This window comes from Gasterosteus aculeatus, chromosome 9 (assembly GCF_964276395.1).
Source record: "Gasterosteus aculeatus chromosome 9, fGasAcu3.hap1.1, whole genome shotgun sequence".
In the NCBI taxonomy this organism is placed as follows: Eukaryota; Metazoa; Chordata; class Actinopteri; order Perciformes; family Gasterosteidae; genus Gasterosteus; species Gasterosteus aculeatus.
Window position 1 is genome coordinate 10,207,078 of NC_135696.1, and position 14,714 is coordinate 10,221,791.

Below are 14,714 nucleotides of genomic sequence, written 5' to 3' on the forward strand. Positions count from 1 at the left end.
TAGGTTAAGCTGTATCACCAGTATATCTTTTATTTCCAAATAGCTCTTGAAATGAATGGAACATCATGTGTCGGCTAATTGAGAAGGGAATCGACCTCCCAAAACTAATGGACGTGTTTCGGATTTACACCCTTTAGAATTTTGGGGTCACGTTTAAAATATTTATTTTGTGCCAACATTGTGTTTTTGTATGCTCAACCTGTTTTTGTGACTCATCTTCGCGGTCGCATCAACATTTCAGCTGAAATTCAGAGCCTCCATGTTTACAGAGGCAGGTACCAGATTGGGAGCATTCCAGAAGACTCAACTTTTCAAGTTCTGTCCACGACGTTCAAGTTTATGTTTAATGTGACTGTATGAGAGAGGTCACACACGCGTTCCCACTTTTGTGCATTTACACCCACACCCACACAAATAGATAGGCCTATTGAATGGCCCATGAGGACACAGGAACATTTGTTGAGGGAGTCGGTCAGAGATAACGCACATCATGGGAATGAATGCCTCACTCATTCTCTCTGCTCCTCCCTCTCTGTCTGTCAGAGTCGCTTCTTTGCTGCTGTCCTTTCTTTGCTCGCTCACTTCCCCTCTTCGTCCCTCTCCCCGTCTCTCCGTTGCAGCTTTGCCTCCAATCCTTTCCCCAAATACCTCCAGTCTCGCTCCCTTGGCTTTCTCCTTGGATGTGCCCCCCCCCCCCCCCCCCCCCCTCTCTCTCTCTCTGTCTTTCACTTGTGCTCTTTTGCTATTTTCTGCTCCTACGTAACTCAGGGACCTGCACCACCTCCGCCTCCCCATCACCCCCTTTCTTTCTTTTCTATAAACTTTGCGCTGTCGGGCAATTAATCATTTTCCCGAGGACTCATTATTTTGTATAAGGGAGGGGCTGACATCAGATACGGGGACCCGGTCTTTTGCCAGGTGGATATGACGTCCCCCATCACCCCCTCCTTCTCTCTCTCTCTCCCTCTCTCTCTCTCTCTCTATGCCTCTGATCCTTCCCCTGCCTTTCACCTGCGTGTCAATAAGCAGTCATTTCTTCTTACAAAAATATAGTATAATAATCTAGCTGGGTTTTTTAACAATGGCGCTCTGTTTTTCTCTCCTTATTCCTCAAAGATGCTTTACTGAAGTTTCATTTTACCTGACCGACAACTCAGGAGCCATCGTCATCACAGACGTCTCTCTCCCCCCGTCCCCCTTCTGCCTCTCTCATATGACACTCTTCTAGGCTGTGAGCAGATAGGGGCATTATTCTTCTGCTTAAATGCAAAGAACAGCTTTTTGCTTTGCTGCCTGCAGAGAGAGAAAAAGCATGTGGGAGGGTCACATTTTGTCGCCGTGTAGCACAAAGTTGGAACTTACGTTAGTTAATTGGCTGGCGAAAGTGAGATAACGTACAGGGATGGATGTGGAAATGGAGGGAATGTAATGGATGTCTCCACTTGCTATTTACAATGGATGGCGGGATGTTGAGGGGGGCCCTGGTTTCCTCAGTACATTCATGTAGCAAAGACAAATAGTGTGTTGGTTTTACCGTCATCACAGGTTTCCCCACTTCAACCTCGGCGCTACCTTGATACATGTTGATATGTATTTGATCACATGTATTTGATCAAGTTGTGGTCTTTATTTTAGTCTACATCTTTACATGGTGACAACAGATGTCAATGGTATCCCTGCAAGATGGAAGAATTCTCAGAGCAGTTATAATTTTGAAAAGATATGTAATTGTTTTTTGGACAGAACAATCATTTTCAGTGATAAAAAATGGCGTTGCAATTAATTATTGCTCGAATATTGAAACAGTTAATTCGGAAAACACTGTCTAAACAGCCGTCACTAAAACAAAATGTTCCCTTTGTGCAGCTTATTAACGTATGTGATCTTTGCATTAAATAGTTGAGTAACATAATCACCATGAAAGACAATTCCAAGGAAATCTTTGACAAAAGTGTAAATGTTTCCATGAAGGACTTACTACAGACCAATGAATTGTGGCGGAACAAGACTGCAACACGTACTTATTGTTTCACGGTGCATTAGCTTTAATATTCCAAAATGCATTTTATTTCAGCAGTGTGTTTGTGTCTGTGAGGGAGTGAGTCGGAGTGAACAAGATTTTTAATATAATAATTACAGTATAATGGTTTACCCATGCAAACCAAAAAGTCCTCATTGCAATGACAGTTTTACAAAGGTAATAGTAATGTTTATTGGAGGGCTAATGAACTCACAAAGTGCTGAGCTGTAATTTCATGGCGAGACTGAGAGACATGTCACCCCAGGATGATTTCACATAAATCATCTTTCCCACTCAATTAACTCCATTGAGTGTCTGCTACGATTTCCCCCACTGTCTCAGAATAGCAACTGTCCAAAGCCTTTTTGTTTTGGTTTGTTTGTAATTTTTCTTTGCTGTAGAAATTAAATTTAAAGCCTGCATGACTTTCTCGGTAGGCTACACTGTTGAGGTCAGGGTGCCATGTCAAGTGTTTTATAAGAAAAGTATTAATGTGTGCAGTCTATTGAAATGCAATAACTTAATGTGAAGAGTCTGGCAAAAATGTAATCGCTTCAATCATTCATAAAAGATACTACCTCCAAAGTTAAAACAAAAAGAATGACCTCTAAATGAGAACATAAAGCGTACTGTGCTATTTAATGGCGTTGAGCATGTAAAACTACAAATCCCAGAAGTGCCCGCTCTTCTTTGCCCGTTGATTGGTGGACTCAGCGTCCAATCACTTGGCAGAGACGTGTCTTTCAGTTTCAGTCAGAGCATCCTTCCGTTATGGCGTCCGTTTGGGCTAAATCCCTCTCCAACCTGCCGGTCCTGTCTGTTTTCGTCCTCTTGCTGATATGTCTGCCACCCGGGGGAGGACAAAAGAAGAAGGAGGTAATGGCCCAACCGCCTAAAGGCACATTTCAGAGGCCATTGTCGTGGCGTTTAATGTGTTGGCTGTGCAGGTGGAATGTGCTGCTGTGTGTTAAGCTAGCGAGCTTTAGTCCCGATGGACAGGACGTTTTTTGACGGGCAGACGTTTTAATAATTATTAATTCTCTTTAGGTCAAATTAAACGCTAGTGACGTAAGGTTCAACAAAGGAAGCACTGTACACACTATGACCTTTTAACGTTTTGTGGAGGATATCTTCCCGTTTGCTAGCTTTCTGCATAATAGAACACGTCTGTTAATGGCTTGTCATCACGTTAGCAAGCTAATGCTGCTAGCTAATATTTAGCGTATCAACGTTACTCTTTAACAAACTAATGTTATATGCAGTCGGAGTGCAGTAACGTTACACGCTACGTGTGTACATCGACACTTTCATAATGTCTTCACAGACGTGATCACAAAGCGTTGATGGGTTGTCGCCAACGGGGCTTTTATTCTGAAATTTGCATCTGCAGGAAGTGCTGCGTTTGCCTTCACGGGAGGTTAACGTGGAGATTTAAGATGATGCAGGCGAGGATCTCTTATCAGATCAATTACTTTAAAGCAAAACGGAATCTGTCCTCGCTGGTTCGTTTGTCGCTGTGCTGACATGTCTGTTTACCTGCTGTCGGATCAATGATGTGCCCTGTAATAATAGTTATGGCTCACATATTTGTACTATGATGGTGATATGTAAGCGGACGTGACACACTTTCATGTTTCTGTATTGGAAACAGAGACGAGAATGCAAATTGTAAACCTGGTGGAGGAGGAAAATTGACTAATTATTTTGGGATTATTCTTGTTCATGAGTGTTGTTAACATTTAAAAAAAAAAAGTAAACCGAAGCCACTGGTGTTGTTGCAGTTTTAATACTTACTTACGTAATACTGAATTATGCCGATATACTATTAACATACGTATTTGTTATTGACGTTAACATTACATTAATAGCAATATTAAAGCAAGTTTTCAACCGTCTTAGAGGTGAGTTTTGTCAAACTATATCCTTCATTCAAGAATGTGCCATTTCAAAGATTTTAGCATATATTCATAACCATTTGAATAATATCGGCAATTTGTTGGCCAGGATAATCAAGTAATGTTCAATTCATCCAATGCCTACAGTGAATGCGTTTGATTGTCTTGATGCGCCTTGTTGGAAAACGTCACCCATTGTTGCACCAAAAGTTCTCCTCAAGAAGCTTCTACTCGGGTGACCCGGATATTTTCTTTCCTCTGCGTGTGGCCTCGAGCCGACATGACATGACATTAGACGTCCGTACGGGAACCTGTTCAGTCACTGAAGTCGGGTCTACTGTGCGATCATTTTGACATTCAGCTTGATATATTTGTGCATCTTTGTAGCCCGCTATGCTGCTGTACTGTGTTTATTGGTTCTGCTTTTTTCGTTGTGGTCTCTTTTGTTTTGTGAGCTGGAGACAAATTGTCAAATCAATTCTACTTCAACCGTTTTAATTTGGGGCCCAAATCATTGCAATAGGCGGCCTTAGTTAGTTGTAGCTATGTCGCAGTGGTGCACCTATTCCTGCTGACTTTGCATACAAATAGGGAATTGATGGAGCGGGAACTAATAAATGATGGGACGCTCCTATAAATACATGACAAGTAGACAAATATTTCAATTAACGTACAAATAATTGTACATCGCCAAAAAGCGACGAATAAAGGGCTGACTGAGTGGGAGAAAAGAACTGATGAATAAAACAGAAAGATTGACCTCTGGAAAAAGCATTGTGAATAAGAGAGGGATTGAATAAATAATTGAGACCGACACATTTGCCCTCCAGATGATTGTAAACACCTCATTGTTTTTTCTCCCACTAATGTTGATGGCTTTCGTAATGTATAAATGTGTAATGAATGTGTAATGATTCACATTCACAAAAGGACACCAGGGAGCTTCTCTCTACGGCCGCAGTCTGCTCTTCCGCACTGATTAGTGACGGAGAGCTCTTCCTAATCACTCCCCTTGCTGAAACACATCCAGCTGTTGGTCGCTCCTCTGCCGACTGTCGACATTGCCGCCATCTTCGCAAAGTTTTCCCGCCGACCTTTAACTTTGGTCCATCCTGTGCGACTCCATATTGAGTAGCAGACGCACGACAGACACAAGTTCTGGTACACACACACACACACACACAGTCCTATAGTTTTGACGAGCAAACCGGAGTAATATTGATGCGTTTTAATGCGAGAAATGTTCTTTCCCAGTTGCCTGCCTGCGGCCGTGGCAGATGAGGAGGCGGAGGGTGATCTTATTTAGCTGGAAACGGACAAAATGGCGAAGCAGCATTTTTGTATTCATCTCTCCACTCCCTCAGCGCCCTTTGTCTCGCCCTGTCTACAAACTTTAGTGAGACATATGTGAGCCTATAGGCTGCAGGTTTGAACATTTTTTGGTTTGTCCTGAAGTCATTTCCTCTCATTTGGTTTTCTAGTTAGTTGTTGCGGCTTAAACAAGATGAAACCTCCTGTGAAATAGGGAGTCAGCCCTTGGTGGCTAATTTATCAATGCCTTCATGAGTTTCACAGGAAAAGCCCTCCGGTTATTGAGGGCTTACAGTTGCTTTCACAGTTTGGCAGAAAAGGAGTAATTACATGATGCAGGTTCACTACTTCTTTGTTGCTAACCAAATTCAAATGGGCCCATTACAGCGGGGCACTTTTTACATTAGAAGTGTGCCCTCATTGTTCCAGATGACGTGCAGGGTTCTCAGTAGGGGTGTAACGATTAATTTTACTAACGATTCGAGTCAAATCGCGATTCATGGTTGCTGATTCGATTCATGGACGATCTGGGTTAATTTAGCTCTAACGAATCTAACGATTCAATTCAGTGACTTAAAATCGATTCAGTAACTTTACTGGACAGTGCAGGCAAAGTTTCTGAGATCCCTGTTGTTTCTTGTAAGGAAATCAGGTTTAAATTAATTATGGATATTATAAACAAGCAAACAACAATTGATGGCAAATGTATTAACCTTTTATTGTCCATTTTCAATGTAACACAATGTTTGGATCAATTTACAGAACCCTGGATTTTTAACCACATTGTAGGGTCGCATGTCTTTACAGATAAACTTGGCAATTGTTACTGTGATGTTGAGTTTGGTGCTGGCGAGGCCTGAGGCGTCTGCAGAGCTGAGTTAACTGCTGCTGCTGCAGCGGTGACGCTGCTAGAGGTCCTGACTGTCGGCGTTGTTTAATCCCACGGCGCCTTAGTAGATGGCCAGAAAGATTCGTCTTGTTTCAGTGTTTTTTTATTTGTCTTCTACGTATTCTACAAACAGCGACCGACTTATTTAGAACACCTCTGTGTTTGCAAAAGCCAAAATGTTTCCACACGCTGGATCGATAAGTTGGTTTGTAAATGTCTTGCTCGCAGTCGTCTCCTCCACGCTGTGTTTTGTTGTTGAGTTTCGCGCGGCTGCCGCTGCGTACTGATGGCGTCACAGACAGCAGACTGAATCGAGTAACGTTTAACGTGTCTAAAGTACTAAAGAAACAAACAAACAAACACACATCCACACCGTTTTTGTGCTTAAATCCAAAGTATCGATACAAATCGATTATGTACCATTTCAATCGATTTGTAATCGATATATGTCGTCCGGAATGCCGATTTGCGGAGCTCAGATCGATTCAGTTGGATCGCAGGAATATAAATCGATTAATCAATTCAGTGGATGAATCGTTACACCCCTAGTTCTCAGTCAAAATATTGGAAAAATAGGAAAGAAGTCAAAGCTCCTGCAGGCACTAGGACCCGTGAGCACTTTCCCCTGACGCTCTGTGACCTCGCCCGTGAACTGTGTGACCTCTATTCTGGACTGAAGCTGCGTCACAGTGGCACAGTGTTTGCATCACTGGGCTCCTGATCGATCCGTTTGTCCGTCTTCTAGCTCTTCTTCTCTGTCAAACATGATCGCCGACTGTCACACTGTGCGTGGGGGTGGGGGGGGCAGGTTCCTTTGTGCAGGGGCGTCTTCTGATTGCACAACACTAACCAAGCAGGTTATTGCACAGGTTAATTGTTAGATAAAGAGTTAAAAAAACAGGATTGGAGAAGTTAATAAAGTGGAATTGATCGATGTTGTGACTTAGGAAGAGCAATACATTAATTTAAAGAAATAAAAAAGGGAAAATTAACAGAATACGTTGTTTTAACTCACCCTTTTAGAATGCGCCCCTTTAAGAAGTGTAAAGAAATAATCACGGAGAGAAAAGATATTTATATCCCTTCAATACTCCCTCGTTCATCACCCCGACCCTGCTAGATATTATATCTAGCTTGTGTTGTGTTTCTGTCTTAAGGCTGACTACAGCACAAAGAAAGAACCAATGTAAGCACTTCCTGTACCCAGACCCACGAGTCAGGGGAGGTAAAGATAGAAAAAAAAAGTCCAAGGCAGCAGGTCTGAGGCAGAGAGAACTATATATCTAGAGAGTTATTTGTCTGCAGAGAGATAGAGATTTGAAAGTGGTGGGCTTGCTCCGGCACCCAGGGAGCAGTCTAATAAGTGGATCGGAATAATAAGAGCCTACCTCTGCACACCGCAGCGCAATAAAACTACTGGGTAGGCCCTTCAGGGCGCGACCCCACTCTCTGCTGAGGTGAGACTGGGGCTTATTAAGCCAAAAACTGTGTAAGCATTATTGACTCTTGTTTTTTTTCTTCTGCGCGACCCGTTCATCGGAGAATAAAACGTCGAGCTCACGTAGTCTTTGCCCATTGATCTCTAGGGTAACGGCAGGTACTGTGTGAGGGAAGACAGCTTTTGGCCTCTTCTGGTCGTCATTAGACAACAACTTTTTTACCGTGTTAGTCGCGGTCCAGCCGTCCGATGCCAGACGGCGTGCTGGGTTTGATCCACGCCGAATGTTGTCACGCGGTATTTCGTGGCGTGGGTGATTTGTTTGGATCTCGCTCATTAGCCGTAGTCATCTGAATTATTGATGCAACGGTGTCAGGTCTGCTTTCCCCGTGAATGATGGCCTGTGTTCTCACGTCCTCTTCCCTCCGCTGTTTTTCCTCCCTCCCCTTTTTTGCCGTCTCTTTTCTAGCACTTTAATAGCAAATTTTCTGAGTGCCGAAAGGTTTACCATCCCCTGCTCTCGATCCCCGTGTCCACCCTTTTCCACTCCTGCGTTTCTTCTTTTTAATACCTTTCTTTACTCTCCCATTTGACATTTCTACAATCACGGGCTTTCACAAAATGATTTCTCTCTTTTACCTTGTTCTCTAATTTCTCTCCTCCATTAGGTGCGTCCCTTGCTCTCGTTTGTTCCTCCCTTCCCGTTGTGCCCTTCCCGCTAACTCTTTGCCATTTTCCTGACATTTCTGAGGCTAATTTGCGAGCCGGCCCTATTAAATACCAGCGAAAAGTGGCGCGTTTCCTTGTTGTCGAAGTTCTCAAAGCCATTCATCAGAGGTATGGCCACTTGCTCTTTCTGAAATGTCTTTATGTCTTTTGCTTGGTGAGCCATTTAGACCATTTTCCAAATCAGGTATAGTCGATTAACCTACCCAATAAGCCCTTCAGCTTTGCATGCAGTCAGTCGGGTATCCTTTTTATTCTATACCCCCCCTCGCCCATAGCCTTATGTTTTGAGGGTTGAATTGTAAATCGAACATGCCATTTTTCTTGCATGTTATTTGTCGTCCATTGTCTTACTGTCCGATGTTATGCACAACGTCGCCATGTCAAATTCCTTGTATGTCCTGACATATTTTGGCAATACATTTTGCTGATTCCTGATTGCCACGTGGTTCCACACGTACATGCGTACGTTCGTCACCATTCACAATCGAGGCGGGAATCTTCACTGGCCTCATGATTCACCTGTAAACGATTCAAATGCTCAACAATTCTCCACCAAACCAAGTTCTCTATTCACGTTGCCGGTTAGTGTGACCCCTTGCAGGAACACGCCGACATCTTGAAGTCAACCCCATTGACTTCCACTGAGACCTGTGTTGTCGCATATGGAAAACTGATAGTGAGGTAATCAGACCCGTTGGCCCCTGGACCTTCTGTCAAACTGTAATTTGCTAATATGACTCTGATCGTATCCATCCCTCCTGATCTCCACAGGGACATGCTCTAATCTCTCATTTGCCCCCCCATATTCTTTCTTTTTTGTCACTTCTCTTCTAATCCCATTTCATTTTTCATTTTCTTTATTTATCCCCTACTTTCCATCCTCGGTCACCTACACCCCCCCCCCCCCCCCCCCCAGACTGCGAGAGACCCTGTTGTATAGCAGGTATAAGGTGGCATATAATACCGCTGTGTGTGTGTGTGTGTGTGTGTGTGTGTGTGTGGATTATGGCTGATAAGACGTCTAACTCTTATCCTCCCACACAGACCCGTGTCGCTGTGACGGTTCGCGGGCCGCACACAAACTCACAAACGCACACACGGCTGCACAAAGGCCCGCTTGCAGACACACGAGTGTACACGTCGATACATAAGCACGTACACTTCCACACAGTCTTCACAGTGTGCTGTGTTGTTGGATTGAAAGGCACACGGTGGATCCGTGTGTACACAGTCCCTGCCACTGATATCTGATGATTGTGTCTTATTAAACTCTTAGTCTTTCTGCTTCACTGGCAGAAAGCCCGTTAACACGCTGAACAGAGCTCTGTGTGTGTGTGTGTGTGTGTGTGTGTGTGTGTGTGCGCGCGGGTTCCCTTGCCTTACTCTGTATGGTATAGTCGCTGTCACTGTCACTGGCTTTATTGCAAACCCTTGTGATGAGATGGAGTACAGATGGGAGAGAGAGGCCTTGTTTGAGGATAGTGCTCCTGTGGCCATATGGGATCGCGCTGTGCATCGGATCTGTCCGTCCCTCCTCCTGCTTCTCGCTCCGTCGCACGCCGCCATAGCGAGAGGTGTCGGACCTCAGGGCCGTCCTGCAGGAGGCAACGTAAACCACGAGGCTCCTTCCATTACCAAGGTCGAAAACGTTCTTCTGGAAACGATAGAGAAGTGCTCACCTGCCTTTGTTCGATTGCATTGAGATTTATTACGAGTTCCAACTCTGCCCGAGCTTGTCTGTCCAACCGACTGGTTATTTATGCGCCCCAAAATAAGTTATTAAAAACACACACACACAGAGAGGAAAAAGGTAACACAACGTGATGAACTGAAGCAGTTTAGCATAAAGCTGTCGTCAGGATGAATGCTAAATTCCATTTTATGTCAGACCTTGTCTCTTTCTCTTTCCTTCTCAATTTCTCAACTTCTCTCCCGCTCTTTTTCTCTCTTTGTCGAATCCGTTTTTACCCTTTTGGAAAGATGCTTGATTAATAGTCAACATGGGAGTGCACCACATACTGCGTCACCTCCCCGGGGACGTGTGCACAGGTTCTGTTTGTGGACTCCAGCTCTGCGTTCAACACCGTACAGATGGGATGTTGACCAGCTGGTCCTCTGGGGGGGTCAGAACAACCTGCAGATGAACAAGCTCAAAACCACAGTGCTCATTTACTTGTGTTGGCAAGTTTCTAAATATAAGCATCTTACCTCACCATCTTACCAGATAGTAAATGTCTTATTAGACTAATTAGGAGCACATTAAGCTCCCAGTTATTAGGCACTACCACTAGTGCTACTTCCAGAGCCTAATGGGGTTGCACAGTGGGCCAATTAGACTTGTGTTTCTAACATGCTTGTATGGGCATCGTGCACCTGACGCTGACTTTGACCATTAAAAATGGCCTGTAGGGCAGCCGGATTGGCACCGTCTGCAGGTGCGTGAAGCGGAAGCACAGGTGGAGAGAGAGAGGTGCACAGCTAGAGGTCACACGTCAGGGTCACGCTTTACACCTGGGAAGCGGAGCAGACTGTAAGGAAGCTGATGTTTGTTCTCAGACAGGCCCACAACGCCACGACCCGGAACCCGGACAGTTTCCTCCTTCTGCTTTACACGCTACCCAGAAGTCGGCATCTTTGGGTCCGGCCGTCTTTTCTCATCTCACATGTTCTTTTCTTTCAACCTCAATTATTGATGCTACATTACTTTTGGCAACAGCTCTGATAAGATGTAACAGGACAGAAGTACGGGCACTGGAAATGTGTTTCTACCACATCCATATTTGTAGTCTAACAAACTCGGCGTGCCCGCTGTTTTTCTTCGTTTGTCTAAAGCCACCTCTTACACACTGATGCATTCCCCGTTGCTGCAGTCGCTGGGTACAGGAAGCTAGAAATCCTTCACAATAAAATCCCCACAATGAACTGTCTGCTGCAAAGCTTCTGAAGCATTCAGAGGAATTTTAATATTTTTCGTTCATCCAAAAACTCCCAAGCTAATTTTTTGCTGAGAGTGAAAAAGGACTTTGCTGTCGATGGGGATTATTTAGCAGCCGCTTGGTTATACAGTGCTATAAGATTATCAGTGTAATGCGCTCAACCCCTCAGAGTGTGGGTAACGTTCGCCCGAGTATTACCTCACAACTCAAATCCCATATGGGCTACAGAACTTGTTTTTGCGACCAACTTTCTTCCTGATCATCTCCAAATGCTCATAATACCCTTTTAATTGTTTCAAAACTTTTCACACACACGGACAAAAACAAAGCCCCAACGTCCTTGACTGAAGTATTTTGTGTGTTTTTCTTCCTAATTTGCTCCTCGGTAGTTTAGAAAGGACGCGGCGGTACATCAAGCTGTGCCTTTTCCCTCTTTTCTCTGCGGAGCTTAATTAAAACTTAAGACCACCCGCAGCTGACCCAGGCTATCGCATCCACTAAGCACGCTGAAGATGAAATGTGGCCTCTTTATGCCTGGATCCAGTGATCACACACGCACACACACATAAATGGGGCCTGATGCACCCGCAGCACACTGAGTAGCAGGTGGAGGAAAGTCTTTTTCAGAGTTAGATTGAGTTGAAGTAAAGACAATAAGGCCCGGGGAGACTTTGAGGGCATCGTGTCCCGTACGTGGTGACGGAGAGCCAATGTGTCGGGGAGATGGAGGAGCCCACGTATTGACTTTACTGATCTTTTCAAATTCAAGAGACTCACTCTGCTGCAACCAACACAACTCTAGGGCTTCGTTTGTTACAGTACTCTTTTCTTTTTTTTTTTTTTTTCAGTGGGGAAATTGTTTTATTCGAATCTGAAGTTGGCTTTATATTGTTTTTCTTTTTACCAAGGGGCCGAGGAGTTTAACGTTGTTGCTTTCTAAAGTGAGATTATTTTGGTTTTGACCTGAGAAATGACTACCTTATCAAACCTCTGGGCATAAAGACAGTAAACCACATAAATGTCTTTACCAAATGCCTCCCATACCTCCTGCCTGTCTGGTGCCTTGCTCAAGGACAGCGGCGGTTTCGATGTCGAGAAGTATGGCGCTCATAAAGCACCTCCCGCGCGTGGATTGTACCCCAAGGAATTCATATTATCTTTTTTTTAATCTCTTTTTCTGTTCTAAATCCTGTGATGTTACTTTTTTAATCAAATGTTCACCTCGCGTTGACTGTCGTAAGCCTTTCTAATATTCCCCCAACGAATGTAAAACCTTGAGCAATCTCATCTACACACAGCATTGTTCTGCCCTGCATTTTGCCAGATAATCGTACGCTCCGTTTATCACATACTTATGGCTACTGAAGAAAAAACAGGCGCTAAACAAATATGTTTTGTTTGCTTTCTGGGATCATTACAGAACTGACGCTTGTCCGGTTGTCGGTGCCGGGGCGCAATGCTGAGGCATTGTCACCCAAAAAAACACGTTCAAACTTCTAGATCTTGAACTTGCGCCAGTAAAACTATCATCAACTTTGTGTTGACGTGTTTTGTTTGACCAACGTTTAGCCACGACCATGTTTAGCGGCGTACTGAATGCTGCCCGGCGCTCAGAGCTTCGTCACCATGTTGTACCGTTTTAATGTGTCATCTCTTATTATCTACTGTGCATCACCCTTTGGTTTCTGCTTCGGTCCTCTTTCTTTATCATTCCTCACCATCCGTCGTCCTTGCAATTTCTTTCTTCTCCTCCCTCCATCCTTCCATCCCGTGGCTTCATTTTGACTGCAGTGACCATATGCTCTCTGAGTGCTGGGGATTTTTAACAGTAGGAATGGCCCCTCGCCCTGTGTGTCCACCCCCGGGTTTTATTAGGATGCCTTTATAACAAAATCAAACTGCACTGATGCGCCGTAAACCCAATTGGAGCTCTGTGCCTCCCCGGAGAGATGATGTCTGCAAAATACTGGGGAAACAAAAAAAAATGAAGGAGGAAGGAAGGTGTGAGAGGAGGTCAAGCAGAGCGAATAAACAATCAGCCCCCCCTATTATGCTTCTACTGCGGGACTGATGGAATGGGAGTAGAATCGATCGTACTCACTCGTTTGTAGATGGTTTAAATGAGTGGGATGTAGTTGGACCACTTTATACAGTGTTTGTTAAAAATGATTCTCTGGGTAGGGGGAATGAGCAACGCTCTTCCCTTCAGGCCTCACAAATGAAAATAACAAATAAAAGTTTAAGAAAAAATCTCTAGCGGCAGCAACTTTTTTTAAAAGAAAACAAAAAGCTGTGATTTTCCGCTAAAAAGAGCTTTTCAAACCATTTTAAGTGCTTAATTTAGCTTATCTTATTCTTAGTCTTATTAAATTGTCTCATAATGTGATGAATGCGTTAATTTTACCTTGCCACCCACAGTCAAATGCTATTGTGTTTCAATCATTTTCACAGCTTTAGGCAAGGCAAGGCAAGGCAATTTTATTTGTATAGCACTTTTCATACAGTCTGCTTACTCCTCCTACGTGGTATTTTAAACCGGCTAAAAAAGGTGGACTTGGTGACACTCGCAGACACACTAAACCAACACGATAAGTACTTAACAAGCCCCCCGAGGGAATGGAAATGACAGAAGATTTCAAATGTCATGTGCCGGGAGGGGTTTAGAGGGGAACCGAAATATGAAAAAAAAACGGAATAATCTTAAAATATTCTATAAGCATCACGGAGGGAGATGTAACAACCTCTGGCGCTAATGGGGGAAAGATAAAAACTAAAATAAAATCACCAGAGGGTGACAGATGGAACGACACGTGCACAAAGGCAGTGAGGAAAATGCATTTATTTCCAATAATTGTTATTGGGCAGATAAGCTGACAAATCCCCCGCCTCAAACCCCTCCTCCGACAAGGCATGGTATTTCTGGAATCCGCAGGTTATGGGCTGACAAATATGGAGCTGGCAATATGAAAGCACGCTGGTCTGATTGGATGGAAGTGAGAGATGAAAACAATCTCTCTGACAGGCAAAGTGACTCAGACAGACACACTCTCTAAACATGTGATGATGTGCGTGCTTATATCACATGGTATCGACTGTTCTCTGCTTCCCTTTATACTTAACGCATCAGGTATTAGTTTAAGGACTTTAGCATTGTTTCATAGCTCCGTCTCTTGCACTTCAGTCTCCTCTGTTCTTCCGCTTCGTTTGCTTTCGTCTTCCTCAGCTCATCCTGTGTGTGAATCCATTATTTGAATGATACCATGTATCTTTTTTACCTGTGTTACTCAACCATGTTACTGTTTTAAACATATTTAGAATGCCTTTGAATGCCTTGGCTCCTGCCGATCCTTTGCCAGTGACCTGCCGGCCTGTCACATGATCCAGCCTGTAAAACAACATGGCGTCTCATGGCCAGACACCAGGCAGATGTGGCGGTTTAGTGGCCAGGCTCTACGAAGCGCTGAAGTAACATCTTAATGCCCCCCTCCCCGCACAC

At 44.0% G+C, this 14,714-nt stretch overlaps 2 protein-coding genes across 3 annotated transcripts in view; both read left to right on the forward strand.

Moving 5' to 3' along the window:
- Positions 1-14,714, forward strand: part of LOC120825486 (uncharacterized) — a 185,842-nt gene that overhangs the window by 77,416 nt on the left and 93,712 nt on the right. The gene's annotated exons all lie outside the window — the stretch shown is intronic.
- The window catches only part of LOC120825634 (dolichyl-diphosphooligosaccharide--protein glycosyltransferase subunit TUSC3), a 44,311-nt gene continuing 32,343 nt past the window's right edge, over positions 2,747-14,714 (forward strand). Inside the window, exon 1 of the mRNA XM_040187354.2 lies at positions 2,747-2,896. Coding sequence (XP_040043288.1) covers positions 2,792-2,896 — 105 coding nt within the window. The 5' untranslated portion in view covers positions 2,747-2,791. The remainder of the gene's footprint in view (positions 2,897-14,714) is intronic.